The sequence below is a fragment of the Mustela nivalis genome, assembly GCF_964662115.1.
Source record: "Mustela nivalis genome assembly, chromosome: 5".
NCBI lineage: Eukaryota > Metazoa > Chordata > Mammalia > Carnivora > Mustelidae > Mustela > Mustela nivalis.
Genome location: NC_139024.1, coordinates 65,730,401 through 65,757,657, shown reverse-complemented (window position 1 = coordinate 65,757,657; position 27,257 = coordinate 65,730,401). Strand labels below are relative to the sequence as shown.

At 35.5% G+C, this 27,257-nt stretch overlaps 1 protein-coding gene across 2 annotated transcripts in view; it reads right to left on the bottom strand.

The window, feature by feature from the left end:
• Nucleotides 1-27,257, bottom strand: part of HBS1L (HBS1 like translational GTPase) — an 85,381-nt gene that overhangs the window by 12,330 nt on the left and 45,794 nt on the right. For both annotated transcript variants that reach the window (XM_082730700.1, XM_082730702.1), the window contains 9 exons: nucleotides 24,481-24,589; nucleotides 19,517-19,776; nucleotides 18,889-19,054; nucleotides 16,075-16,192; nucleotides 9,452-9,598; nucleotides 7,627-7,701; nucleotides 6,958-7,075; nucleotides 5,765-5,833; nucleotides 2,995-3,099 (listed from right to left, as the gene is read on the bottom strand). In XM_082730700.1, the coding sequence (XP_082586826.1) occupies nucleotides 2,995-3,099; nucleotides 5,765-5,833; nucleotides 6,958-7,075; nucleotides 7,627-7,701; nucleotides 9,452-9,598; nucleotides 16,075-16,192; nucleotides 18,889-19,054; nucleotides 19,517-19,776; nucleotides 24,481-24,589 (1,167 nt within the window). The remainder of the gene's footprint in view (nucleotides 1-2,994; nucleotides 3,100-5,764; nucleotides 5,834-6,957; nucleotides 7,076-7,626; nucleotides 7,702-9,451; nucleotides 9,599-16,074; nucleotides 16,193-18,888; nucleotides 19,055-19,516; nucleotides 19,777-24,480; nucleotides 24,590-27,257) is intronic.

Here is a 27,257-nt window from a genome sequence, read left to right as displayed (position 1 = left end):
GGGGCAATAAAAGCGGTAAGTTCCTTTCCACTAGAACTTGAACCTTTTGATGAAGACAGTACACAGGCCAACCACTGTGAAACAGTGGACTGATGTGTTTTTAGTAAATTATAACTCATCCCTATCTTTCTCAAAATACTTACTTTTTCCATGTAGCATATTAAGAAACTCTTAACTAAGTTTCCTTTAGACTTTTTATGAGTTCAAGGAGAACTTTAAGAACTCTGAGACAACCTATAGTTTTATTTAGAATTTAATGTATGTACACACCTGCATTAATCTAAGAGGGGCCATAACTTTCAACAAGGCATCAGAGAGGTTCTTGACTCTAAAAAGTGTTAACAATTATGATATGAAGAAATGTTTGTTAAATTTTCAACTAATTAAATTTGGTTTTAAAATGTAAACTTAAAGTGACTATATCTGATTTTTGCTCTGAAATGTGGAACTGAACACAGGGGCTAGCTACTTACAAACAACAGAGATTGCCTTTAGCTTAAGATTCTGAGAGCTTTCATACTAGAAGTCAATTAGCAAAATAAATTGTTTAGAGGCAATCTACCAACTGATTTTTTCCCTCCAAACATGTTACACTGTCCTATATAGGATATTCATCTTCTTAAGGACCTTCTTCACTGGACAGACATCACACAAAGAAGTTCTTTTATAACAATCCATGAACCTGATATGTTAATAAAATGAAAACTCAATTTAGAATTTTCATTTGTTGGTAGCAGACTTAGTCACTTCTCTCTTTTAGGATACTATGGGTTAGTGACAGAATTGTTGAGATAGAGGGTGCACTGAAAAATCAAGTAAATGAAGCAAAAGCAAGAGTTAGAAATTGAGGACTGAGAACTTCCAAGTTGAGTTACAACAGTGGCTGTCAAGGAGTGGGGAGAGCTCAGGTGCTTCTGATACAGCTACCCCTTAAGATTAAAGATAAATTGTTAAGAGTTTCTCTGGTGGGGAAGGGACAGGAAGGAGAAAGGAAAAGAATGTGGTACTTCCAGAGTTAAATTATGATTTCAGAGGTCACAAAGAGCCAATCTGTAAGGTCCAGGATAATTTTAGGATCATGGTTTTAATTCATGCTTATTGATTATTTTAAAAATTCTTATTCTCAAAAAAGCTCATTAACATACAAACAAATTCATATTTCAAAAGTGTTGTAGCTCTTGATCACTTTAAAACACAAAAGCAGAGATGTGAACTTGTAAACAATACATCAACGGAAAATGATTCTTTTATGAAAAGCATGCATTACTGGGGCGCCTGGGTGCCCCAGTCAGCTGACCGTCCGACTCTCAGTTTCGGCTCAGGTCATGATCTCACGGTTGTGAAGTCAAGCTTCGTGGGGCTCCGCACTCAGTGGGAAGTCTGCTTGAGATTCTCTCTCCCTCTGCTCCTCCCCCTGCTTGCACTCTTGAGCTCTCTCTCTAAAATAAATAAATCTTGGGGCACGTGGGTGGCTCACTTGGTTAAGCATCTGCCTTCAGCTTAGGCCATGATCCCAGGGTCCTGGGATCAAGCCCTGCATTGGGCTCTCTGCTCAGTGGGGAGTTTGCTTCTCCCTCTGCCTCTCCCCCTGCTTATGCTCGGTCGCTCGCTCTCTCTCTGTCAAATAAATAAAAGCTTTTGAAAAAAAAAAATCTTTAAAAAAATATGTGTGAATTATTTTTTATCTAAACAGAATTTTCATGATTCCTAGGCTGGCAAAAAGAAAAAAGTAAAATGGAAATAACTTCGGCTTTCATTCCCTTACTCATTTTTAAATTTAGTTTAAACTCTGTTACCTAAACAGATAGTAATTTCTTATAATCTTTAAGAAATCAGCTTTTAAAGTAAGAAAATAAATTCAAACAAAATGTACATTCAAATTTATGAACCAGTCAGGTACAACTCTGGATATAAGCTATATCCAGAGGAGGGGCACCCAGGTGGCTCAGTCGATTAAGCAACGTTGAGCACTCAGTCGATTAAGCTCTTGGTTTCAGCTCAGGTTGTGATCTCAGGGTGGGGAGATCGAGACCTACACTGGCTCCATGCTCAGTGGGGAAAATCAGCTTCGGATTCTCTTTCCCTCTCCCTCTGAAACTCCCACTCATTCTCTCTCTCTCAAAAGAAATACATAAATCTTTAAAAAAAAATAAAAAAAGAGAAAAAGTACTGAAATCTAAAAACTTAGTATTCTCAGTATACTTTAGTTTAAAATTGTTACAAATTATTACTCTATAGTACAAAATAGATCATCAGTTTCATGTTGATGCTGGAGGCTTAGTTGGAAGCTAGATTAAGATAAGTACAGAATTCTAAACTTTTAAGCAGAATTCAGAAGAATAACAAGTACACTTGCAAGTACAAAGGATTTGAAGATAGAAATAGTTATCGGTCATTATGAAAGGCCATATATTACAAGTGGGAAAGCAGGACTGTGGCACGTTAGCTCAATTTCTCTTTTCAACATTAGGATTCTCTGCATTTGCATCTTATTTTCTTAGGTTTGTGCAAAAAAGAACTTTCTTGGTATAAACATGATCAAAGCTGTTAACTTATAGTAATTCTGAAATACACATTTCAAAACAACACAGCACAGCAAGAGCAAGCAGTCTGCTTTGTTACTGTCTAGTTCCAGGATGGGGTTAGATTTAATTTCTGCTACTGAATACTATTTTAAATGTATCTGTCAGGTGTCTATACATCTGGTTAAATCCTAACCAGGCTTTAAGAATCAGAAAAAAAAAAAAAAAGAAGAAGAAGAAGAAAAGCTACCACAGTTAGAATGTTCTATGTACATTTATATACACATAGTCACAACAGAAAAAATCGTTTAATGTTTTCACATTTTTATCTTCAACAGTTAGTATCACTTTGACAGTCAGTTACAATTTCACTAAGAGGTTATTTACTCAGGAGTTAATAACTAAACTACTTTTTAAAAATCTGCTATCTCAACTTAAAGGTTTTTAGCAAAAGAATCTTACAGAGGAATACCTTTTGCAGTACAAGTTTCATTAGGAGGCATTGCTAGTAGTCGGTCACCAGTCTGGATATAACCAGCTTCAATTTTACCAGTTACACAAAATCCAGATCCTTGATCTGCAAAACATGCCCAAATCTTACAATTCATATAGCAATGTTATCTGATGACTGCTGCTGTCAGCTACAGTTACAAGGAGTTAAACAAAACTAGCAGTGCAATGAACATTAAACAGTGATCATTTCAGAATTTTTAACATATATACTAAATACAGCATACCACATTCTACTCTAGACTTTCCTGCAAATCACAATATTCATGTGATAAAAAGTGAAATTCATTCTTTTTTCAAATATTTACTGAATGCTTACTAAGTACCAAGGCATGTACTAACCTAAAAGATGAAAATATAAGCCCCTACCCATAAAGGGTTTACTACTCCAGCAAAGAGAAAGGCAAAGACAATTATACTGTCCAGAAACAAGTATTATTTAAAATGCACAATAAAAATAGAAAAAGGTACACAAAAGAATCCATGATGAGGGGAATGACTGCACTTTAACTGGGTACTAAGAAGGGGTACTTATGCATATGGGTGGGGGGGTGTGGGGAGAAGAAAAACACTGCTGACCCAGGACACTGCGCAAAGGCACAGTGTCATAACTGCCTGTGAGATGTGCTAAGACCTACATGTCACTTATATGACATGTTTATGGGACCATAGCGAGAAGGAGAAAAAGGCAAGACATGAGGCAACAGGGATAGACAAGAGACAAATTAATAAAGGACCCTCATAAATCATGCTCAGGGCTAGAATTGCATCCTCAGTTAAAGAATCGGAAGGCAGTAAAGAATTGTGAACAGAGAAGTGATGTGTTGTTATTTCTGTGTCAGAGAGGAAAGGGGGTTGACTGAAATGCATACACTGCAGACAGACAGACGGTAGGTATTTGGGTGATGAGGTAAATGACAGATAAGGGCAAAAAGGGAGAAATCTTAAGATGATGGTGAGATTTGTCTCACATTTAATGTGAGACAGGAAATTAAGGAACAAAATCCATTTAAGGCTTGGTGAATGTAAAGTGTCTACAAGACATTCCAGAGGGCACCAATCACATCAAATTCCAAGAGAATGGGAGCCCGGGAAGCACAATCCCTGTGGAGATGTCTAGAAGCGGTTAGCACATGTACCCCGAGAGTAATATACGGATCTGGGAACCATCTAGACGTAGGAGGTACAGGACCCATGGATGTTTGAAAACAGCAGATAGACTAAGAAAAAGACTGAAGCAACAGAACACTAGTTAGGAGTCAGAAAAAGAGGAGCCTGCAAAGAAGATACAGAGAAACAGGACAACAAGAGAAAGTGGGTCACAGAAACGGACGGAGGAAAGTTTCAAGGCAGATACAGCTACCAGTCTCGGAAATAAAGCCAAATTCAAGTAAGGTGGAAGTAAGACAGAACTGAACAATGAGTACTGGCTTTGGCAACCAAAAGGTCATTTGGTAATGTCAGTGGGAACATGCTGACAGGGAGGAGTATAAGAAGAAGCCAGGAAGCAGCCCAAGGAGAGAACAAAAGATGAAAAAGCATAGTCAGCAAATATTGTTAATCAAAATATTACTTTTGTATTTTGTATTTTGAATAGATAACAGGCATTCTAAAAAAGCATTACCACATTTCTTCTACTTCTAGAATTGGGAAGCTAATAATAATGAATCATATCAATTTCACTGAATGATTTTTAGGGAAGTACCTTCATTCATCCACTTATTAAACATTTATTAAACATGTACTATGTGCCAGGCACTGAGCTAGGTCCTGCAGATAAAGACATAGAAGAGACAGTACTGACCCTTAAGGACTTCACAATCTAAGTTAAATAAAATGCACAGAAACAATTATAATACCACACAAACAATGCAATGACAGAGGATGCAGAGAACACAGAGGGGCACCATAGGATATGTGCGTGGGGGAGCCAGTTCTGAAGCCACTCTGCACTGCCTACTCTGTGATAACAGAGATTTGGGAGACCACTGACATCTGTACTGTAATGATTATTCCAACATACAGACTATATTCTTTTAGTTATTAAGACCTTTATTTCATTCTGTTTTATAGTTTTCTAAAGAGGATCTTGTACACATTAGACTGGAGGTACCCTGAGGGATTTAATACAACACCTTCTCTAGGATGGCCTTCTAAGTTTTTCCTCCTTTGCATACTCTTCTCAGTCATCTGGTACCAGACAGAGTTTCGTTTCATCTTACAGTCACTCTTTTACCTTACTAATATTTCTTTATAAGCAGCTTCTCTTTTTACCAATGTATGGTATCTATCTCCTGACTGGACCCAGACCACTACAGATGGGTAGGAGATGGGCAAGTGAAGAAAAACAGAACACTGGGCAACAAAGACTCCATGTGGTTAAGAGAGAGTTACCAATCCAGTCTGGCTGAAGGATACAGAAACTAAAGAGATGAGAAGAGAGAAAAAAACACAGGTGGTTAGAAAGAGAAAAGATAAATATGAGGTCCACACCGGGAGGATGAGTAGGAGCTGGGGAAATGACGTAAATGAAGCAAACTGGAGAGTTTTCTGGGCAGGAGAGCTAAAGAACTAGAACTATGCACTTCAAGAACAATTTGGCAATGATCCTTACACTGGCCACAGAGAAGGGAGAATATCAAGACAGTATCATAATTTCGTCTAAGCAAAGAGGTCAGGAGAAAATAAAAGCAGGGGCCAGAATGAAGCAGCACTAATGAGGGAGCACTTACCTTTGAAAACATCAGACACACATAATCTAAAAGGCTTATCAATAGATCGCTGAGGAGGCTTGAAAGAATCTGGAAAAAATGGCCAAAAAACCACAAGATTTAATTTAAAAGTAATTTTTGACTCCAGTCCAGTCGGCCCATTATAGACCCGAGTCTCCCAGAAAATAACTTTCTTTTATGAATACTAATAGCAAATTGACTCTCATTCATATAACACTTGGTAGTTTATATTTTCATACACATTATCTCATTTAAGCTTAACAACAGTCTGTAAGTTAGGTAGGGTAGGCCTGAGCCTCATTAACTAAATAAAGAAAATGGAGTATTATTTTAAATACTGCAGATGATTTCAAAAATCATAGTTGCGTAGGGAGGATGGGTTTTTAAAGACCTGGCAACTTTTCAGGATTACTTGTGGAGACTCCTGAAGGTGAGGATGAGGAAAGAAAATGTGTTTTTGTTTTTGCTTTGTTTTGGTAAGTTTTCAATCTTGTTTACATATCACTTTTTCAAAAATAGTTTAAACTAAAGAAAACGCTTGGAGTTTTGCCCAAGCTGGTGAGAGTTGGTAAAAATTGTCACGTGTGTTTCCATAGGCAGGTGAGAAGATGGAGAAGATGATCCACTAAAGAGGAAGTCGTTAAGTAATATGGGTATGTGGGTGTTTTAAAACTCAAGCTATCTGGTCTCCACTACCCACAAAGGATAAAGAAAAATAGCTGCGTTAGGAAAATCAAGAGTATTTATCCAGTCATTTCCAAATTAATAAAGATGAAAAGTAAGATACTCATTAGACTCAATTGAAAACATTTTGCTACTCTTGATTTGCCTTTGAAATACAAATTTCTTAGTGATGCCTACAATATGTGAGGCTTCCTCTTTGGTGTGATATCACTGACCTTCTTATGTGATGAAGATGAAATCACTTGTCAATGCAAACTGCATTAGAATTTGATGAAATAAAGCTTTGAGTTTGAGAAATAAAGATACATTTTAAAAAATTACATATATTTATATTTATTATATTTATTATTAATATAAATTATAATATTATTATATATAAATATAATACCCTAGCTCTTCTGATTATAAATCCTATGCTTTTTCGCATACAACAATGCCTCCCAACAAGAACTGTAACTAACAATATCAAGCTTATAAATGCATCAAAATTAGTATGGCAGTATACTTACCAATTTGTTCTAATAAACAAAGTCCTTTATACCATTTTGTGAGTTCATTTGATTGAGATCTTGTGATTAGATTTTCACCACTGAGACCACTCGTAGGGATAAAAGCTACATCACTTTCCTATTAAAAAGGATTGAATATTTGAAACTTAGTACACTGCTTTCAAAAAGTTAAAAGGTTCACTATTACCATGCTGCACCTAGTCTGTAAATGCAACAATGTACTTTTTTAAAAGTAGTAGAAATCAAAGAACCAACAGTTTTCAACTGTTTTGATTTTGTGGGAAACTTAAAAATTTGTTCCAAAACACTCAATTGAGCATTTTAACCTGGTAATATAGGCATACTTCATTCACACTTTGCTAGAGAAATTCCTCCCCACTAGTTTCCACTGTAATGGAAGTATAATTTCCATTCCTCTGTGACCTCCCTAAACCTAATTTACTAACTGCAGAAAAGTCTTTTATTTACATTAAATTCAAGCCAACTTATAAAATGTGCATTTTCTATGGTGAAGTAACCCAAAAAACATAAGATATATTTGCTACCAGGCAGAAATAAAAAATAAAATTAAACATATTTAGTAAGACAAGAACACCAAATACTGGGTTTTTCTGCCATATCAGTAAGATGAGACTTGAGGTTAACTATACAAATTTAAAATTATCTTACCTTAAAACCTGCTTGCTTAAGAAAGTGCCCAAGCTTTCCAGTAATCTCTTGAAACCTTTCTTGTTGCCAATTAACCTGATAAAGATTCAATTTTTAAAACTACACTTCAGACCATGCTATATATAAAATTTAAATTTCTGCAATAAAATGTAAAGCAAGACAGTAAAATATAAACATAAAATCTATTAAATATGAAATCTATTAAAATTTAAACTCAGAGTAAGAGATCTTACTATTAACATCATCTAAAAATAACTTTTCCTACAACAGAAAGCCCAGAAACAAACTTCAATACACACAGAACGTTTTGTATATGCTGTAAGTGATTTCAAATTTAAGGAGAAAGAGTGAATAATTTATTAAACTGTGCTCAGACCAACTACTGAAATAAAATAAAATTATTGATACACCCCCCCAAGCCAAAGAGACTAAAAATGTATATGTGATATGAACTCTGTATGCTGCAGTATTTAGGATTAAGTGTAACAAGGCAAAACTTAGTTGGAAATTCTTGTCAAAATAAGATGAATTAATGGGTGGACACGGGGTAGACAAAGATGCCATCAAGTACAGAGGAGAATCTTAGGTAACGGGTATAATATGGTATTTATTATAGAATTCTTTCTACTATTCTTTCCTTTTTTCTATTCTCTGTATTTGAGAATTTTCAAACTAATAAAAGGTGTATGTAATAAGGATACTGTAAAAGAACTATGTAGAAAAATGCAGGTAAAAAAGTATCTGATCCCAGGGTAAGAAAATACTTAATCATAAAAAAAGAATCAAAAGAAAATACTTATAAATTTGAATATATGTCAAAACATACAAAATGAAAAGTAAAAAAATTGGGAAAGTATCTAAGACAAGATAAAGGATTAATATTTTTAATAAATAAATTATACTTAAAAATTGCTAAGAGAAGTTTTAAAAAGAGCAAATTATATATATAATTCCAAAATTAAAAACATAAATGGTTATAAAGTATATTTAAATATTAACATTCAAGTTAACAAAAAAAGAGACATGCTTTGCATATGAAGTTGGAAAATAATCACTTAAAAATAGCAGTGTTAACAAATGTTTGGGAAAGTACATATACTATATGTTTGAGAGTAAGTAACTGGAACTTTTCTTGAAGGCATTTTGATCATACATATAGCAAGTCGTAAAAATGCATATGACCTTAGGTGCAGAAATTCCCAAAGAATAAGCTTTTTCTAAGTACACACATACACACACACGTCTGGAAATATTCACAAATAGGGGATTATTTGAATAAGTTAATATATCTTTAAAACAGACTAGAAAAAAGCTATAAAAACCACCTGTTCATACAAAAGTTCATTACTTGGAAACATGCACAAGAACATTATCATTTTTTTTTAAAAGGAGATAACAAAACAGATAACATAATAGCATTATGAAGAAAAATATTTTTACATATAAAAATAAACAGATGGATCTGCAAAATGAAAAGTCAAAAGATTTCAGAGGGAAAAGGGGAGTTGGAAAATAGGATATTTCAGGTTTCTTTATACTAAATTAAATTGTGTATTATTTTATAACTAAAAACAATTTTAAGATTTTTTTAAAATTTAAATTCAATTAGCCAACATATAGTAACTCATTAGTTTTTGGATAAGATTTTAAAATTAATGTTGGAAGTGAGAGAAGACATCTTTTTGCTTAAAAATTACTTGTATCTTATGTATTTAATATCAGACTGATAAGACGTACTCTAGTGACCTCTGAGGTCCTTGATAGGGCAGGATAACATCTTAACTAACATCTGAAATGAAAGAAATGCTCATTTGCCTTCAAATACCTGATCCATCTTATTGACTGCAACCGCAAGCTGGGTGACTCCAAGAGAGCGAACCAAGAGGCCATGTTCTCGTGTTTGTCCCCCAGTCTCAAACCCAGCTTCAAACTCTCCTCTGCTGGCGTCTACAACTAAAATGGCTACATCTGCCTAAGAAAGAAGAAATAATCAAAACTAGGAATAACATCACAGCATTTTAATTCAAAGGACAGATTAGTTGATTAACTATGGTCAGACTTTAAAGGTAGACTTTAACCTGACCCCAAGCCCCAAAGCAAAACAAAAGACTTACACAGATGGATTAAAATTTAAATATAAAAAAAAACTAGCATGTGGCCAAAAATAATGACATAAAGAATAAAAAAATTCCCATATTTGATTACATACCAATTAAATATCAAGGCAAAGGAAATACATAAACAGTTAAAACATAAAAATAAGTAAAATAAATAAAAATAAAACAGGGACAGATATTTGTAAGTTATAATCTTAATATGAACTTTACTAAAACAGGGAAAATAGACACAGCTCTGTAGAAAAATAGTCAAAGGGTACAAACAAACAATTTGCTCGAAAAATACAAATGGCCGAGAAACATGAAAAAATTCAAATTCACTAGAAACCAAAAACAAAAGACATTAAAAATACATGAACATATACTTTCCTTCTCTCACTTTCAGAAATCACATAAGCAAGACTTGAAAGACAGAAAGATTTACTACAGGCAAAGGCACAGCACCGCCTGTGCTTAAGGGAGGAAGCTAGCTTAAGGGAGGAAGCTAGCTTTCTGGGGGGCATTTTCACAGTAAGTATCAAGTCTTAAAATTATATATATTTTGCTTTCCATCACTTCCATTTCCTGGAATTTATCCTAGATAATTATAAACTATTTATGATAATGAAAAACTGTGAACAAATGAGTTCAAAAATAGCACATTCACCCTTTAAGGCAGAGAAAAAGAACCTTGACTTAACAAAGGTTCCGAACCTTTCTGGAGCATTTTGAGAACCAGGCGAAAGACATTTTTCCTCTCACACGCCATTTACACACAAAGAAAGAAGTAAGCTAACCTTTGCCTTATTTCCTTTTCCTCTTTAGCCTATTGACACTAGTTTTATGGGTTCCCACTATTTCTTTTGTGTTGATGCTTTTTTTTTTTTTTTTAAAGATTTTATTTATTTATTTATTTGAGAGAGAGAGAGAAAGCACAAAAGCAGGGAGAACAGCAGGCAGAGGGAGAAGCAGAGAACCCAATGCGGAACTCGTTCCCAGGACCCCAAAATAACGACCTGAGCCGAAGGCAGACCCTAAACTGACTGAACCACCCAGGCATCCCTGTGTTGATACTTCTTTCTGTGACTCCACTTACATCATGTGGATGCAGTCTTTGAAAATTTGCGGAGAATGCTTTGTGCAATCACAGGTGTCCCTCTACTGTCATCCTCATCAAGTACTTCTGTCAATGCACTGTCAGGACAAACCCTTTGCGGTTTTTGCCTTGCAGGCCTACCTATTCTTACAGAAATCTGTTTTCCTACAATCCAGGATGTAATGACAAACTCCAGCAGTGCCCTCCAGAGCTAGCTCAGACTGGTACTAGATAATCGCTCTCTCGAGGATCCTTTTACATTCCATCCACAGGAAGCGCTCTGGTCTTCTGGTCTGAACAGAGTCCAAAATAGCTTTCCTCTTTCTTGTTTCCTCAATGACATTTTAAGTTTGTGCCATCCAGTTTTTAAAGAATCTCAAATATATTGCCATATAATCTTCACCATAATGAGAAATAAAATGGTCCAAAAGTAAAGAATTTATCAGACACTTTGCTCTGAACAGAACTTTAAATTAGAAGTACCATCCACATACTCTGGTGGGGCAATTTACACCATGATTTCTATTCCTTTTTGCTTACCCAAATATTCCTGCCTTTCTTCTCATCTAAAACTCAGCATTCATTTCCAATCCTTCATGACCTGAGACACTGAACCCTAATTTCTTCAATGAGATCCAGTTCTTTGAACAAGAATTCTTGGTTAAGAGCACAAATTGGAGCAATTCATTTGGAAATGGACACTGTTTCACTCATGTGTACTCACTGAGGCCTCACACCTCCAGTAAATTGTTTAATCTTGCTGTAAGTGTGGAATGACAATACTGTACACCTGAAAATAATATTACATTATATCTAAACTAACTGGAATGTAAGTGAAAACTTAAAAAGAAAAAAAAAAATTGCTCACTTCACAGAAACACTGAAGAGTAAGTGTAGTTTATATAAAGCACCCTGCCCTGACCTTCCAAATCCTAGGCTCAATAACTGTAAATCTCCTTCTCATCAGGTTTTACTAATAACTGTCAAATTGTATTTATTTCCTTAGGTTAAGATTTGAAAATCATTGGGACTCCTGGGTGGCTCAGTTGATTAAGCATCTGCCTTCGGCTGGGGCATGATCCCAAAGTCTGGGGATCCAGTTCCACATTGGGCTCCTTGCTCAGTGGGGAGCCTGCTTCTCTCTCTTGCTGTTTCCCCTGCTTGTGCTCTCTCTCTCTCTCTGGCAAATAACTAAACAAAATCTAAAACAAAACTCTGAAATTTATTGAACTGACATTAAGATATCTAAGGCAATAAATATTCTTCCTAATTCTCTTTCCCATTACCATCTCCAAAAACTTGGGGGGCAATTTCTCTTTTTTCTTGCAGCAGCTTGCCTTTGGGAGCTCAAATGCCTACCCATCTTCAAGGAAGCCTTTCAGCACAACAAAGAGATCTTTCCTTATCACGTATACTGTGTATATACTTCTTGTGGTACATTTGTGTTGACCTTTCGTCTTTGTATGTTTCACCTTCCTATGTGATTTCCTTGAGGAGAAGCAGCATATTGCACATTTTAGCTTATATCCCTAAAAGCCCACCCCAGTATTTTGCACACTAAGTTCCCTAATATGTTGAGCCCGTTTCTTTGTCATATAATAGAATTCAATTAGATAATTTCTGAAATCCTTTCCTATCCTAATTCCATTAGCCATGTTGAATAAATGATCTTTATGATTATTCTGGAGTCTAAGATTCTAGGATTCAAAAACATTTTACTGTAACTGTTTGTTTTGGTATTTCCCTCTCCCATTAAACTAACAAAATGTGCTTCTTAGTTCATACCCCTATATTGGTTACCATAGTCCTTGGCACACAGCAGGCATTCAGCAAGTATTAATTGAATGAAAACACACACACACAAGGAAACAAAGGGAAAAATACATTGTTTCCTTTGGTACATGAAATGGTAAATACACTAATTTAAACTAGGGATGAGGCACCAGGATGGCTCAGTTGGTAGAACATGCAACTCTTGGTCTCTGGGTTGTGGGTTCAAGCCCCACCACGGGTAGAGTTTACTTAAAAACAAAATCTTTCTCAATGGAGAAAAACTGAAAGCTTTCCGCTAAGGTCAGGAACACGGCAGGGATGTCCATTATCACCACTGCTATTCAACATAGTACTAGAGGTCCTAGCCTCAGCAATCAGACAACAAAAGGAAATTAAAGGCATCCAAATTGGCAAAGAAGAAGTCAAATTATCACTCTTCGCAGATGATATGATACTATATGTGGAAAACCCAAAAGACTCCACTCCAAAACTGCTAGAACTTATACAGGAATTCAGTAAAGTGTCAGGATATAAAATCAATGCACAGAAATCAGTTGCATTTCTCTACACCAATAGCAAGACAGAAGAAAGAGAAATTAAGGAGTCAATCCCATTTACAATTGCACCCAAAACCATAAGATACCTAGGAATAAACCTAACCAAAGAGACACAGTATCTATACTCAGAAAACTATAAAGTACTCATGAAAGAAATTGAGGAAGACACAAAGAAATGGAAAAATGTTCCATGCTCCTGGATTGGAAGAATAAATATTATGAAAATGTCTATGCTACCTAAAGCAATCTACACATTTAATGCAATTCCTATCAAAGTACCATCCATCTTTTTCAAAGAAATGGAACAAATAATTCTAAAATTTATATGGAACCAGAAAAGACCTCGAATAGCCAAAGGGATATTGAAAAAGAAAGCCAACGTTGGTGGCATCACAATTCCGGACTTCAAGCTCTATTACAAAGCTGTCATCATCAAGACAGCATGGTACTGGCACAAAAACAGACCCATAGATCAATGGAACAGAATAGAGAGCCCAGAAATAGACCCTCAACTCTATGGTCAACTAATCTTTGACAAAGCAGGAAAGAATGTCCAATGGAAAAAAGACAGCCTCTTCAATAAATGGTGCTGGGAAAATTGGACAGCCACATGCAGAAAAATGAAATTGGACCATTTCCTTACACCACACACAAAAATAGACTCAAAATGGATGAAGGACCTCAATGTGAGAAAGGAATCCATCAAAATCCTTGAGGAGACCACAGGCAGCAACCTCTTCGACCTCAGCCGCAGCAACATCTTCCTAGGAACAACGCCAAAGGCAAGGGAAGCAAGGGAAAAAATGAACTATTGAGATTTCATCAAGATCAAAAGCTTTTGCACAGCAAAGGAAACAGTTAACAAAATCAAAAGACAACTGACAGAATGGGAGAAGATATTTGCAAACGACATATCAGATAAAGGACTAGTGTCCAGAATCTATAAAGAACTTAGCAAACTCAACACCCAAAGAACAAATAATCCAATCAAGAAATGGGCAGAGGACATGAACAGACATTTCTGCAAAGAAGACATCCAGATGGCCAACAGACACATGAAAAAGTGCTCCATATCACTCAGCATCAGGGAAATACAAATCAAAACCACAATGCGATATCACCTCACACCAGTCAGAATGGCTAAAATCAACAAGTCAGGAAATGACAGATGCTGGCGAGGATGTGGAGAAAGGGGAACCCTCCTACACTGTTGGTGGGAATGCAAGCTGGTGCAGCCACTCTGGAAAACAGCATGGAGGTTCCTCAAAATGTTGAAAATAGAACTGCCCTATGACCCAGCAATTGCACTATTGGGTATTTACCCTAAAGATACAAACGTAGTGATCCAAAGGGGCACGTGCACCCGAATGTTTATAGCAGCAATGTCCACAATAGCCAAACTATGGAAAGAACCTAGATGTCCATCAACAGATGAATGGATCAAGAAGATGTGGTATATATACACAATGGAATACTATGCAGCCATCAAAAGAAATGAAATCTTGCCATTTGCGACAACATGGATGGAACTAGAGCGTATCATGCTTAGCGAAATAAGTCAAGCAGAGAAAGACAACTATCATATGAACTCCCTGATACGAGGAAGTGGTGATGCAACATGGGGGCTTAAGTGGATAGAAGAAGAATCAATGAAACAAGATGGGATTGGGAGGGAGACAAACCATAAGTGACTCTTAATCTCACAAAACAAACTGAGGGTTGCTGGGGGGAGGGGGGTTGGTAGAAGAGGGGTGGGGTTATGGACATTGGGGAGGGTATGTGCTTTGGTGAGTGCTGTGAAGTGTGTAAACCTGGTGATTCACAGACCTGTACCCCTGGAGATAAAAATATATGTTTATAAAAAAAAATTAAAAATTAAAAAAAAAAAACTAAGGAAAACAGAAAAAAAAAAAGAAAAAAAAATCTTTAAAAAAAAAAAGTAAAATAAAATGGGAATAATATACACCTTCTTAGAAGGAGTAAACTACATGTATACAAAACACCTCATATAGTGTCTAGCCCATATCTGGTACTCAATCAAGAGTGCTATTTTTTAATCTTCAATATCTTGTTCAGTCCATGGATCTTAAATTATTATTTTGAAATTATGTATCAATTTCCTGAAATAGAATATTTTCTCATTCATCTTCAAAATATTCTAATTTATTTATAGAACATCCTTTTTAGGTTGATGAATGCTCGTATTAACATTCCCTTTAAACAGATGTTAAGAACTCAGAAAATGCCAATTGCTTAAGTCACACTTTCTGCCAAGTGACACAGGCAAACTTTTGAACTCTTTATATTTTCCAATAACTCTTTATATTTTCCATCTTTTATTGAAAAAGAAGCTGTGGCCTCTATGTACAGTGCTACTTTCATTGTTTTAATTTTTTAAAGTTATTATCTTTGATTTTTTTCAGTATCCTTAAGAATTATATAATTCTACAAATTGCAACTGTTTTTTAATCCTACAAGGAAAGTAAATAAACCACAGGGGCAAAACTCCCAAGCTTCACTGTTTCTGCTTTTAAAAGATATAGGCCTTGAAAATAAATACAGTATAAAGGCAGATATTGAAACATTCACTCCAACTCATTAATATAATATAAAGCTATATTTCATCAAGTATCTTACTAGTATTTTTACTATAAAAAATTCATGGCTTTTATAGAATAAATAGAAAAATATAATATATATATAATATATAAATACATAATTAATATGTAGTTATATAATAACTAAAAAAAGTTTTATATAGGACCAATAAGATCATAAAAATACAATCTATGTTTTCCAATTTTTTCAAAAGTTAAATTTTTTAATTTCAAAATATTTTAGAAGTTATAATCCTAGAATTATAAGCTCAGCATCAGGAAATTGCATGTACAATCAGTGTAGTATAATTCAGGAAACACCTGAATACCTGGGCTGCTCCTGTAATCATATTTGGAATGAAATCCTTATGGCCTGGAGCATCCATTAACGTAATAACTTTGGTTGTGGTCTCAAACTTCGTCATACCAACATCCATTGTTACTCCCCTTAAAGAAAACGTAATATGGTTAGAACACACTATAGAAATAATCAATGCTATGGACTAAATTATTTAATAATATGGGCTAAATGATAGTCTAAATTCTTAAGAAATAATGGGAGTTTTATTACACAGTCTACTATTTTGATGAATTAAGCTACCAATTGGGGGCTAGAATTTCTGCTGTAACAAAATTACATGTGTATGTCTTTAAAATAAGGCTGTAGATACCACAAGAACATAATCAAAATGCTGGATTATTTCCCATTTCTTTTTTTTTTTTTTTCCTTTTGGTAAAAGGCTAGGTAGACTGTAAACAGAGAAAAATATATGGGGATACCTCTGGAGGAAGAAACAGTAACTACTGCATACCAGAGAAGGTAAAGTGAAGAATGACTACTATCAGGAAGCAGTTTTCATCATGTTTATATATAGATGCTTCACTAATTATAAAAATAAACTTATAAACTTTCATTTGCAAGGCAGATTAGTATGTTACACAATTAGAAAAAATGAAATATCAAAGGAGATAGTAATTTTTTTTAAAAATTGAGAAAGATAAACAGCAGTTTGTTTCACATCCCATTTCATCTTTCCTGGAGACCATCACAGTACCGCTTCTTAGCCACAAAAATGTAGGTTCGGTTTATAAGAAAGCCCAGGAAGAGTCTACAAAGGTACTAAGTCTTTCCAGACATCAGGAAAAGGAAGTCAGATGGGCAATAAACTGGGTAATCATTCATCCTGGTTTGCCCCAAACAGTCCAGAATAATGGATGGGCCATCCCTTTTACTGCCAAGCGTTCTGACAATTAGAGTAATTTATGTGTCTCCCCTAGCAGAGTGTTGAGGTAACTTTGGGTCTCCCTGATCAAGTCATTCCAGCTTAATCTAAAACAATGGGCCATTTAACTTGGTGGAAATGATGCTTAATTCTAATAATCCTCAAATAATCACCCAGAATACTGATAAACCAAGACTTATTCTGAGCTCCTCCCAATACTGCTTTGACCAGAATATACTCTTGAGCCAGCTCTGGTCTACATTTGTAACCCTAAGGATATGAAAATGTCACTTGTTTTACTAATTTCTGTTCAACCTGAGAAGAGACGACTTATAAATATTTAACATGGTGGGATAAGTAACACACTGTATTTCTGAAATACTATGAAGGAACATACAGTGGTGAGTTAAAATTCTTATTAGGTATCTAGACGTATCTGCTATCTACAGAACCAAAGAATATTCTAAAATTGCATCATGCTAAGCATAGAAAACTACCAGCAGCAAAAAATAACAGCCAACCAGCAGATGTATTATCAAAAATAAAAAATAAAAAAAACCATGAAAATTACTGACTATTCTAGGAATTAGATAATTAGCTCACTTGCCAGCTCAACTCAGATATTAACAAGTTAAGTCATTCTAACTTAAATTTTACTGTTCTCTTTACCCACTTAACAGATGACATAAATATAACTAAAGAGTCATATATTTTAATAGTCTGTTTGGTAACCTGGTAGGTAGAAATAAATTATTTAGTCTTCTAACACTGACATCATACCAGGATTCCACTGTTTTCCAATATTCATGTTCCAAAAATTTGCAGCCAACTAATTTTCCTTACTAGTTGGAAAACAAACTTATGATGCGATATAGACTAAAAAAGACCAACTACAAGAAAAAAAAACACCCACCATGATATAAAATTCTGTTTATCAAAAAAACTAAAGATTATGTCCCCCCCTTCATTGAGAATTACCTTATATATTATAATGTAGACTATTCAAGACTCAAGAAAATAAATACACACTTTTTTTAAAAAGTATGAAAATCCAAATATATTTTCTAATTATACTCAGAAGGAAGACAGGGAACACGGAATAATTTCTTTGTTGATTTAGGACTTTTGGGAGGACTTCAGAGTCTTCAGTCATTTCTTTGACACAGTTGATATACCTGCCATTTCACTTACTAGGTGTCCTCATTCTTTCCTGACAAAGGTGTCCTTGGTTCCCCCATCTCTGACAGTTGTGACATGATATAAACCACCACTCTGAATACTCTGAAAGAAACACTTTGGCTGGGGTATATGAATAGCTGTTCTCTCCTGCAGAGTTAGCAACGGGCACAGTAACTGACTAGATTAAATCTCTATTGTAGGAAGTAGATCTAATTACTAGTTCATTGATTCTATCTCATAAAAACATACTACAGAAAGTATAAAGATGAATTAAGTCTGATAATTTAAATATACTGGTCATTTTAATTCCAGAACAGAAGACAGTTTACTACAAAAAGTTACCTTCCCTTAAAGTTACCTTATATAAAATTTAGTCTTATTCATAATTTTAATTCCAAATCAAGTCAATTTAACAAATACTTAGGGGGGACAACTAAAACTTCTCCCACAGAATAATTAACTAAGGTTTTTTACTACCATTTTCCTGTGTGTGGTTTTTTTTTTTTAAGTTTTTTTGATAAACATTCTTTTCAACTATTCTCATAGAATTTGGAAGAGTAGAAAATGTATGTAGATATAATGAAAGTATAATAAAAATATTTCCCTCACAAAAGCTTTTCTCTAAAAGAAGTTTCTTAAAATATTTCAGGACATGTTTCATACATATTCAACAAATACTATATACTTATTTAAAAGACTATATATCATTTCAAACTAAAAATTTTGAAATATAGTGACTACCTTTCCCTTTCTTCGCCAGTCTCATCCAAGACCCATGCATATGCAAACGAAGCTTTGCCAGCCTTTTTAGACTCTTGTTCATACTTATGCATAGTTCTTTTGTTTACATTACCCAGAAGATAAAGCATATGGCCCATCAGAGTACTTTTCCCAGCATCAACATGACCTAAGGAAAATTGATTCAGGATTAATACTAGGTACATTTTCCAGACGCTGTTCACATTGAGGTGTTACATGAATATGTAATCCAATAGTTCACGTCAGTGTTTAGAGTAATAAATACCAGTTTTTATCAAATGATAGTTAAAGTAAATGGAGAAAAAAAGAGTCTCTTGAGAGAGGGGGGAAATTTCCTTAACTTCTGGAAATTCGAACTGTCAGTAAGACATGGCATTTTCAGAACAGTCACAAAATGAAAATGCCACAAGCAAGTCTAATGACCTCCTTGGTAATCTGGCATTATTTTCCCCAGGGTGACTAGAAAGCACTATGATGTGATACCTCCTTGCTTGTGTCCATTTTCACCCAGAGAGACACTCAGAGTGGGAACGAGTATACATGCTGCCACCAGGAAGTGGCCAGGCTAAGGCAGAGGTGACCAGGCACCGAGAAAAACAAAGGGCATTACCAATGACCACCAAGTTGAGGAGCTGCTTCCCTCCTTGCCGCTTCTCCAGTTCCGCTTTGACATCTATCTGCTGCCTCAGCTTGCCAGACTTTTTCACCGGTGTTGGTGTTGAGCTCTGCTCTTCTGATGTTTGAATGGTGTGGGATGGAAGAACTGGTTTAGAAACAGTGTCAAGAACATCAGAAGCAGCAATGCCAGTTCCTTCACTAAGATGTCCTTTTTGAGGTGTGTGGAAACTATGACCATTTTCTTCAGTTACTCTACAGAAAGCAGAGATAGGAAAAAAAAAGTGTTTAAACCAACTCAACTGACACCCTATAAGGTCAGAAGGGCAGAGAAGTTGTCTTTTCTTATTCCTTATACGGAATATGTTGGTTGCAGACCAACAATGATCTCTTCTAAGTGGCCACTCTATTAAGGTGGAAATGGTAAGTAGTTAGACCCAAACCACACAAATATAGACTTGGAGGATCCCAGGAGAAAAACGGTCCAGCAAACACTAAGATAAGAAGAAAATATTCTATAAAATAACTGAATTCAAGACCACATAGCCTTAGCCATATAATCCTATCAGAACAAATGCATAATGGAGATATTTTGTAAAACTTGGTACTAAATGTGTTCCTAGAGATAAAGTACTATTTAAAAAAAAAGAAAAAGCTTCATCCCAACTCATTCTTCTAACAGGACAGAGACTAACAATCTTTTTTTGTTCAAACACTATCCGTAAGGGAGCTAACTCTGTCTACATTTTCTTAATAATTTCAACAAAGAAGTTTTTATTTAATTCATTAATTCAACTAATACTTGATTTTCTAAAAACTACAACTTCTACTAGGCATTGACGTTGAAAAGAAAAGAAGATGCTGATGAGAAATTTATCTACTAATCCCAAAAGCTTACAATCTAGTGTGGGACTCCAATACATAAAGTAGACCCCAAGGCCATGTAGAATAACCTACTCGCTCTTTGATAATGATGATGCCCCCAAAAGTAAACACGGCCCTTAGTTCATTAGCTCTTTGACTGTTATCTACAGAAACTGTATCAGTGCAATCCATCCCATGACAGCTAGCAGCAATGGGATCTAATCAACCAGACTACAATACAGTTTACATTCCTTTCAGGGACACAGATAAACAGAAATAGGACAAAGAATAGATTAAACTGCAAATTATTAAGAATGAAACCAATTCTATCCAATTCAATTTGGAACTGGCAAAGAATTACATACAAAAAACAGTTCATGTGAGAACAGTACATTATTTTCTTCTTATCCACAGTAACAAAAAAACGGACTCATTTTTCCCCTCTCAGGGCATTTTCATATGCTGAACACTGACCTTCATCCTAGTCCTCAGGGAAAAGTCCCATTAGTTATATTTGCAACTTCCTTAAAAACCTCATACCCACTCCCTTTCTCTCTCTTGCTTTCGTCAATCTCTACTAACAATTTTGGTGTTGTTTGTTGACACCGTGTAGACAGATTAGCTTCATCTAGACCCACAGGGGAAAAAAATTTATGCATGTGAAAAGATTCCAATCCTTTTAAAGGATTTCAACAGGGTAAATTAAGTGAAATCTGAGACTATAATTTGCAAACATTTGAATGACCACAGTTAGTTCTAAAACCAAACATGACAACTCTGCATTTAGACAAGTTGAAAAAACCCTACAAATTATAATAAAAGTGTTCAACCAAAGTAACTAGACATGGGCTCTGGTTCTGATCAGACCCGGGAGAAATCACAATTTCTGGTTTCAAATCTCTGTTTTTAGTACAGAAGCTTTTCTTCAAAGGAAAGTTTATGTTAACTCCAGTACAGAGAAGAGATACAAGCAGAACAGCTATGACTGACAGCAGGTAGAGGCCTGAAGCTCAGCTGGCCCAGCGGAGGAAGGGCTTCACAAAGCAGGGGTCTGACTGGATTATTTCATGTACAACTCAATCACATGAAAGGCTTGTTTTTCTCTTGATGTCATGAAAACATTCAAATAAAGTCTAAGTAAAATACAAATTCGTTCAATAAATTGTACAGTTTTAGAAGGAGGTGAACCAAGTAATTAGGAAAGCATCCTAGCTAAGTCTGTGCTTAGTAAAAACTTCTATATATTACGAAGCAAAACTCAGTATTTTAAGGTTTTGAAAAATCTCTAAGATGAGGCCTAAAAAGGCTATAACTATTGACTGATATGAAAAAAAAAAGTAAGTTGGTTGAATTTTTTCAGGTGCTTTCTGATACAATTTTGTAAACTTACCTATTATTAAAAAATGACTACTCTGGTATTTTTCCTAAGCCATTGTTCCAAAAGTAGGATTATTTCTACAGGAATGTAGGGACTTAATCTTTCTTCTTCATTTATTTAAATGAGACTGGGAAGCTAATTTAAATTCAAGAGTATTTATTGTCTATGTAAGGTTCTAACCATTTATACTTAAATAAGCTTCTTCTAGAGAGGTATTTACCATTTTTAATATTAGTGACGAAAAAGTTTGCTGTTTTAGTTTCTTCTAAGCATGCATTACCCCTTTTTTATGAGCTGCCATTGGGAATCACACTACATAGGTATCTATGATACTGAAATCTTGACTCAGAAGCATTTTGTTATCCTTCTCTGTGCTTCCTCAAGATCAAATCAGAATTACAGCTTAAGTTTTATCCTTAGTATAAACTTTCTGAAAAATCCTATATAAGTATTTGACACAATATAGCTTGGTCCTTAAGCAATATTATATATTGCTGAGTATCCTGATCTCTACCTACAGACCTCTCATGTTCTGATGACTTCTCTCCTAGAGCCGTAACAAAATATTGATGCACAGGCTGCTTTTTCACCTTTATGTTTTTCCAAGTTTGTTTATTTATTTGTTTAATATTTTGTTTATTTATTTATTTGACAGAGAGAAAGACAGCCAGAGGGTACAAGCAGAGGAAACAAAAGAAGGAGCAGGAGAAGCAGACTCCCCACTGAGCAGGGAGCCCGATGTGGGACTGAATCCCAGGACCCTGGGACCATGACCTGAGCCAAAGGCAGAAGTTTATCCGACTGAGCCACCCGGGCACCCCTCCAAGTTTATTTTTAAAATAAAACATATTTCCCCAAGGACTCTGATCAATAAATAAGCTATTCTATGAAAGAAATATGATGAACATTAATGGTCCCTGTCCTCATGAAGTCTTGTAAGGTTCTGAAAGGCTTGTATTACACTTGTGAAATACAGAGTTAGGTTGTCAAGAATTATTAACTTGTACTTACTATGTTTTTCTTGATCATTTATTATAATTATTCCCATAGATAATTATGCACTTACTTTTAATGTGATACATTAATTTGGGTTTATTTGTATGTAAGATTTCTAAAACATTTTTCAATAAGATTATAAAATCCTTAGTATAAGGAATTATATATTCTATTTATTTTTCTTCCTCTTAGTGGAGATAATCCCATTATCTGTATGGTTCCCCAAACACAAGAACAAAAAAGAAATTTATGATTCTGACAAAAATCTTTTCTAAGAGAAAAGAAATACATTAGGTTTTTGGTAACTAAATGAGGACTCAAAATTATTGTAGTGGGCTACAGTTACCCAAATTAAATGTGATCCATTTTAATTCATTAAATGTCACTCATTAAAATTTCATTCATCCAGTCATTCAACATACACTGAACACTTTTTCTGTCCTAGATATGGGATACTTCCCTTCACCTAATTGGAATCTAAATCAAGTATTGCTTCTATAAAATCAAAAAAATTGAACTAAGTGATCATAAAGATTCTTTACAACCAAGACTTGTGAAACTTCCATTAATTTATTTTTTTTCCATTTTTTAAAGATTTTATTTATTTATTTATTTTTAAATTTTTATTTATTTTTTTGAAACTTCCATTAATTTAGATACAGCAGTGTTATAAGGGAGAAAAATAAGGCTGCTTAGTTCTTATTTCTTGAAATTAAAGAAAAATCCTCTATTTTTTTGTTTATATTTCATAATGTTGACTCTTATCTATCTAAAGGACAGACAAAATAGATGTATAATTTATAAGTAAAGGAATTAAGAAATAATTAAACAATCTGAAAATTTTTGAAGAGGTTTAAAGTTAATGTTTAAAGTTAATGTTTCAAAGAGGTTTAAAGTTTACTGTGTTGTTAAGTCTCAAGCAACCAATTTCCCTGGCTTACAAAAACTCTTCAGAGAGGAGCCTAAGTGGCTCAGTCAGTTTAAGGGGCTGCCTTTGGCTCAGGTCATGATCTCAAGTCCTCATATCCAGCCCACATAGAGCTCCCTGCTCAGCAGGGAGCCTGCTTCTCCCTCTCATTCTGCCTTTCCCCCTGCTTGTGCTCTGTCTCTCTCTCACTGGAATAAATAAAATCTTTAAAAAAAAAGAAACAAAGAAAGAAAGAAAGAAAAAAACTCTTGGGGGAATCCTCTTATGATAAGAACAAATGAGTGCTACTAATGTAGGATCTATAATTTCTCACCAGATTTGAAATTCTAGGTATGTTTCACTTTATATTTTGTGACTTTGTTCTAGTGATCCATTTCATTCAACCTGAAAATCTAAGAGAGTTTAAAGATTAGAGTTAGAAAAAAATTTTTAATTAATGATTACATGATTCACCGACCACTTGTATTTCCCAAACACTGCTTACCTACGCCATCTAGTGGTAGGGTTCCCAAGCTCAGAATGCTAGATTTCACAAAATTGAGGATTTTTGTTAAAATTTATTTAATTTATATGAGAAAATGGACAGTGAGATAGATTGAGTAACATGCATATTTAGTATCAAGCCTAATTTCTCAACCCCTTTTCTTTGTACCATGTCACACTGAGGACCCACATTACTTCAACCTTACTGACACATCATGCAAAATTTATTAAGGTAGGTTCTCTTTTTAACAGTCAAGTGGAAGACAATACTGATTTCCAAAAAAAGATGGGGGAGGGCTTAAGAACTTACCCAGGCACTTCGAATCCCATAGTTTGCTTCTTTCCAGACACAGTCATTTTAGCAACTTTTGGCACAATTTCAGATTCACTTCGAGATGACTGGGAGTCTACTGATTTTCCTAATTAGAGAGTAAAATGTGAAGGGCTAATAAGTTAAAGCTGATTTCTAGGAAATGCTACATACTATATACTATATAAATATACAGCATGATAATTTAGTATTATAGAATTTGTATCTTTATACATATTCTTTTCTCTAAAAAATTCAGTGAACATTAAAATGCTGAAATTCTTCTGTTACCTATATTCTGGGAAATCCCCTACTACTGGGACGCTGCTATGCTTAATCTCTACCAAATCTCTTCCTAATTTTGAACTGACTCTTAAGTTTCAGTATTAAGAGGTCACAAGGTGGTTTCTGCTCTAAGCCTTGCTCTGACAGAATACCTAGACCCTAGGTCCCTGTCTCCTACCACACCCTTTCATGCTACTAAAATTGTTTGGTCAGTTAGCAGATGGCTAAGCTATTTTTAATCTCTGATACCTATAAACTGATGAGCAAGTTAAGAGGCTGCTGAACCCCCTACTTGTGCTCCCTCTCTCACTGTGTCTGTCAGATAAATAAAATCCTTAAAAATAAAAATAAATAAAATAAAATAAAAAGAGGCTGCTGAATTGTGCTGGACACTGTATATACTTTACTTGCACACAATACTAGGCTTAGGAAGATATTTGATATCTAACAAGGATATGGGGGAAGAGGTCAATATAGAAAAAGTGAATTAAGAACAAGATCAATTAAGAGCTAGGTCAAAGACTTTAATGCATTTGATATTTAAAAAACAGACCTGTGATTTATGGAATTCTTTAGAATGTAACTTCGTAATTTTCAGTAATATTACCATCAGGATTGGGTCCACTTAAAACTGGAAACTGCACATGATACACTGGTAAATACATGTACATAAATTACTTTTTAAGTTAGAAAAGGTAAATTAATGTATATAATGCATACAAAACGTTTGTTATTGGCCTACTCTATGCCAATCCCTATGCTGGAAATATAATGGCAAACAAAAGCAGACATAATCCCGGTGCTGAGAGAGCTTAAATCGAGTGGACAAGGTACACTTAGTAACCAAAAATAAAAAACTGTTATTAGTGTTAGAATATGTACACGGTACCATAAGGTTTGGTGGCAGGGCACACAAAATAGAAGCTTCCACAGGAAAGCTAAGAGTTCGGCAATGATGCAAAAGGAAAGACCTACACAGAAAGGAAGAGCACTGTGAACTACATACAAGGAAGAGTACTGTGAACAGAGAGAGTAGCCTGCACAGTGACTGTGCTGTGGGAGGCAGCATGGACCTCAGAGGAAGTAAGAACAGAAGGGAAAGGGAAGGCAGCTCACTAACTGAAGCTTAAGCGGGGACAGCGGCCAGGCCACACAGGGAGCCCTCAGGCCAGGCCAGAGAGCCTAACACTTGTTCTAACAAAATAGGAAGCCACCAAAACGATGTAAGCAAGTAAGAGGAAGACCAAGAGAGAGGAGAAGATAAAGTCAAGCTCAAGGACAGGTGTGGGCTGGAGCATCTATCTGTGATTCATCAGCACATGGTAAGTAGTTGAAGACACACACCTAAGTGAGATCACAAAGCAAGTGAATACAGACTAAGAACAGAAGTAGTTCTAGGACAGGGCCTTGAAAGAAATCCAGCCTTTAATCGTTACAGGGACCCTGAGCCTGCAAAAGGTGACTAAGGAGGGCCGGGGTGGGGGGTGCCAAGGAAGCCTGGGGAGGAGTGGCTGATGGGGCTGGCACCACCCAAGTATCGGGAAACATTCACTAGTGACACGATCGCCTCAAGTAAAGGTCACTGGTAGAGTCTGTAAGAGCCATCTGGGAGAAGTGAGAGAAGGAAACATTACAATGGGTTTAAGAAAAGAAAAAAAAAGTGAAGATGAGAAAACAGAGGCAGTCCCTAGCCACGATCTCTAATCCACACTTCTACAATGTGAAAGCTCTGGAAAATTAAGGTTTTCGTCTTATTTGAATTTGGAAGCAAAACCTGACCTAAACTGACATGAAGGCTATGATAGCCCTTATTTATCCCACTTAAAGTGAAAAGTCATACATATCAAGGTCAGAAATCACAATGTGATGATTACAGGGTGCAGCCCCCCATTCCACTGAGGTTATCACACTATAGGTAGTACATACATGGTAATGCTTTTCCACATTCCAAAACTTCAGATTCCTGAGGCAACTCTGGTCCCAACAGCTTTCGATGAGAGAATACAGGCATGTGCAAATGACTCACTTAAAAAGTTTGGCTGGAAAGGGAGGGCTATGGTAGAATGGTAGCAAAAAGGTCAGCTGAGGGGTGCCTGGGTGGCTCAGTGGGCTAAGCCTCTGCCTTCTGCTCAAGTCATGATCTCAGGGTCCTGGGATCGAGCCCTGCATCGGGCTCTCTGCTTGGTGGGGAGACTGCTTCCCCCTCTCTCTGCCTGCCTCTCTGCCTACTTGTGATCTCTCTTTTTCTCTCAAACAAATCTTAAAAAAAAAAAAAAAAGTTCAGCTGATAGAAAGGACAGCACTGAGAGGCACTGGTTGAAAATATTAGGAAGAGATAACATCACATTACATATTTTAGAACTCCTGGGAAAGCAGAAAGGGAAAGGATATGAGGCATAGGCCGAATCTAAATTAAGACAGGTATTACTGTACAGGAGGTAGGTTTGTTTGTTGAGGAGCTGGAAGATGAAAATTCCTAATGGTTTGCTTCT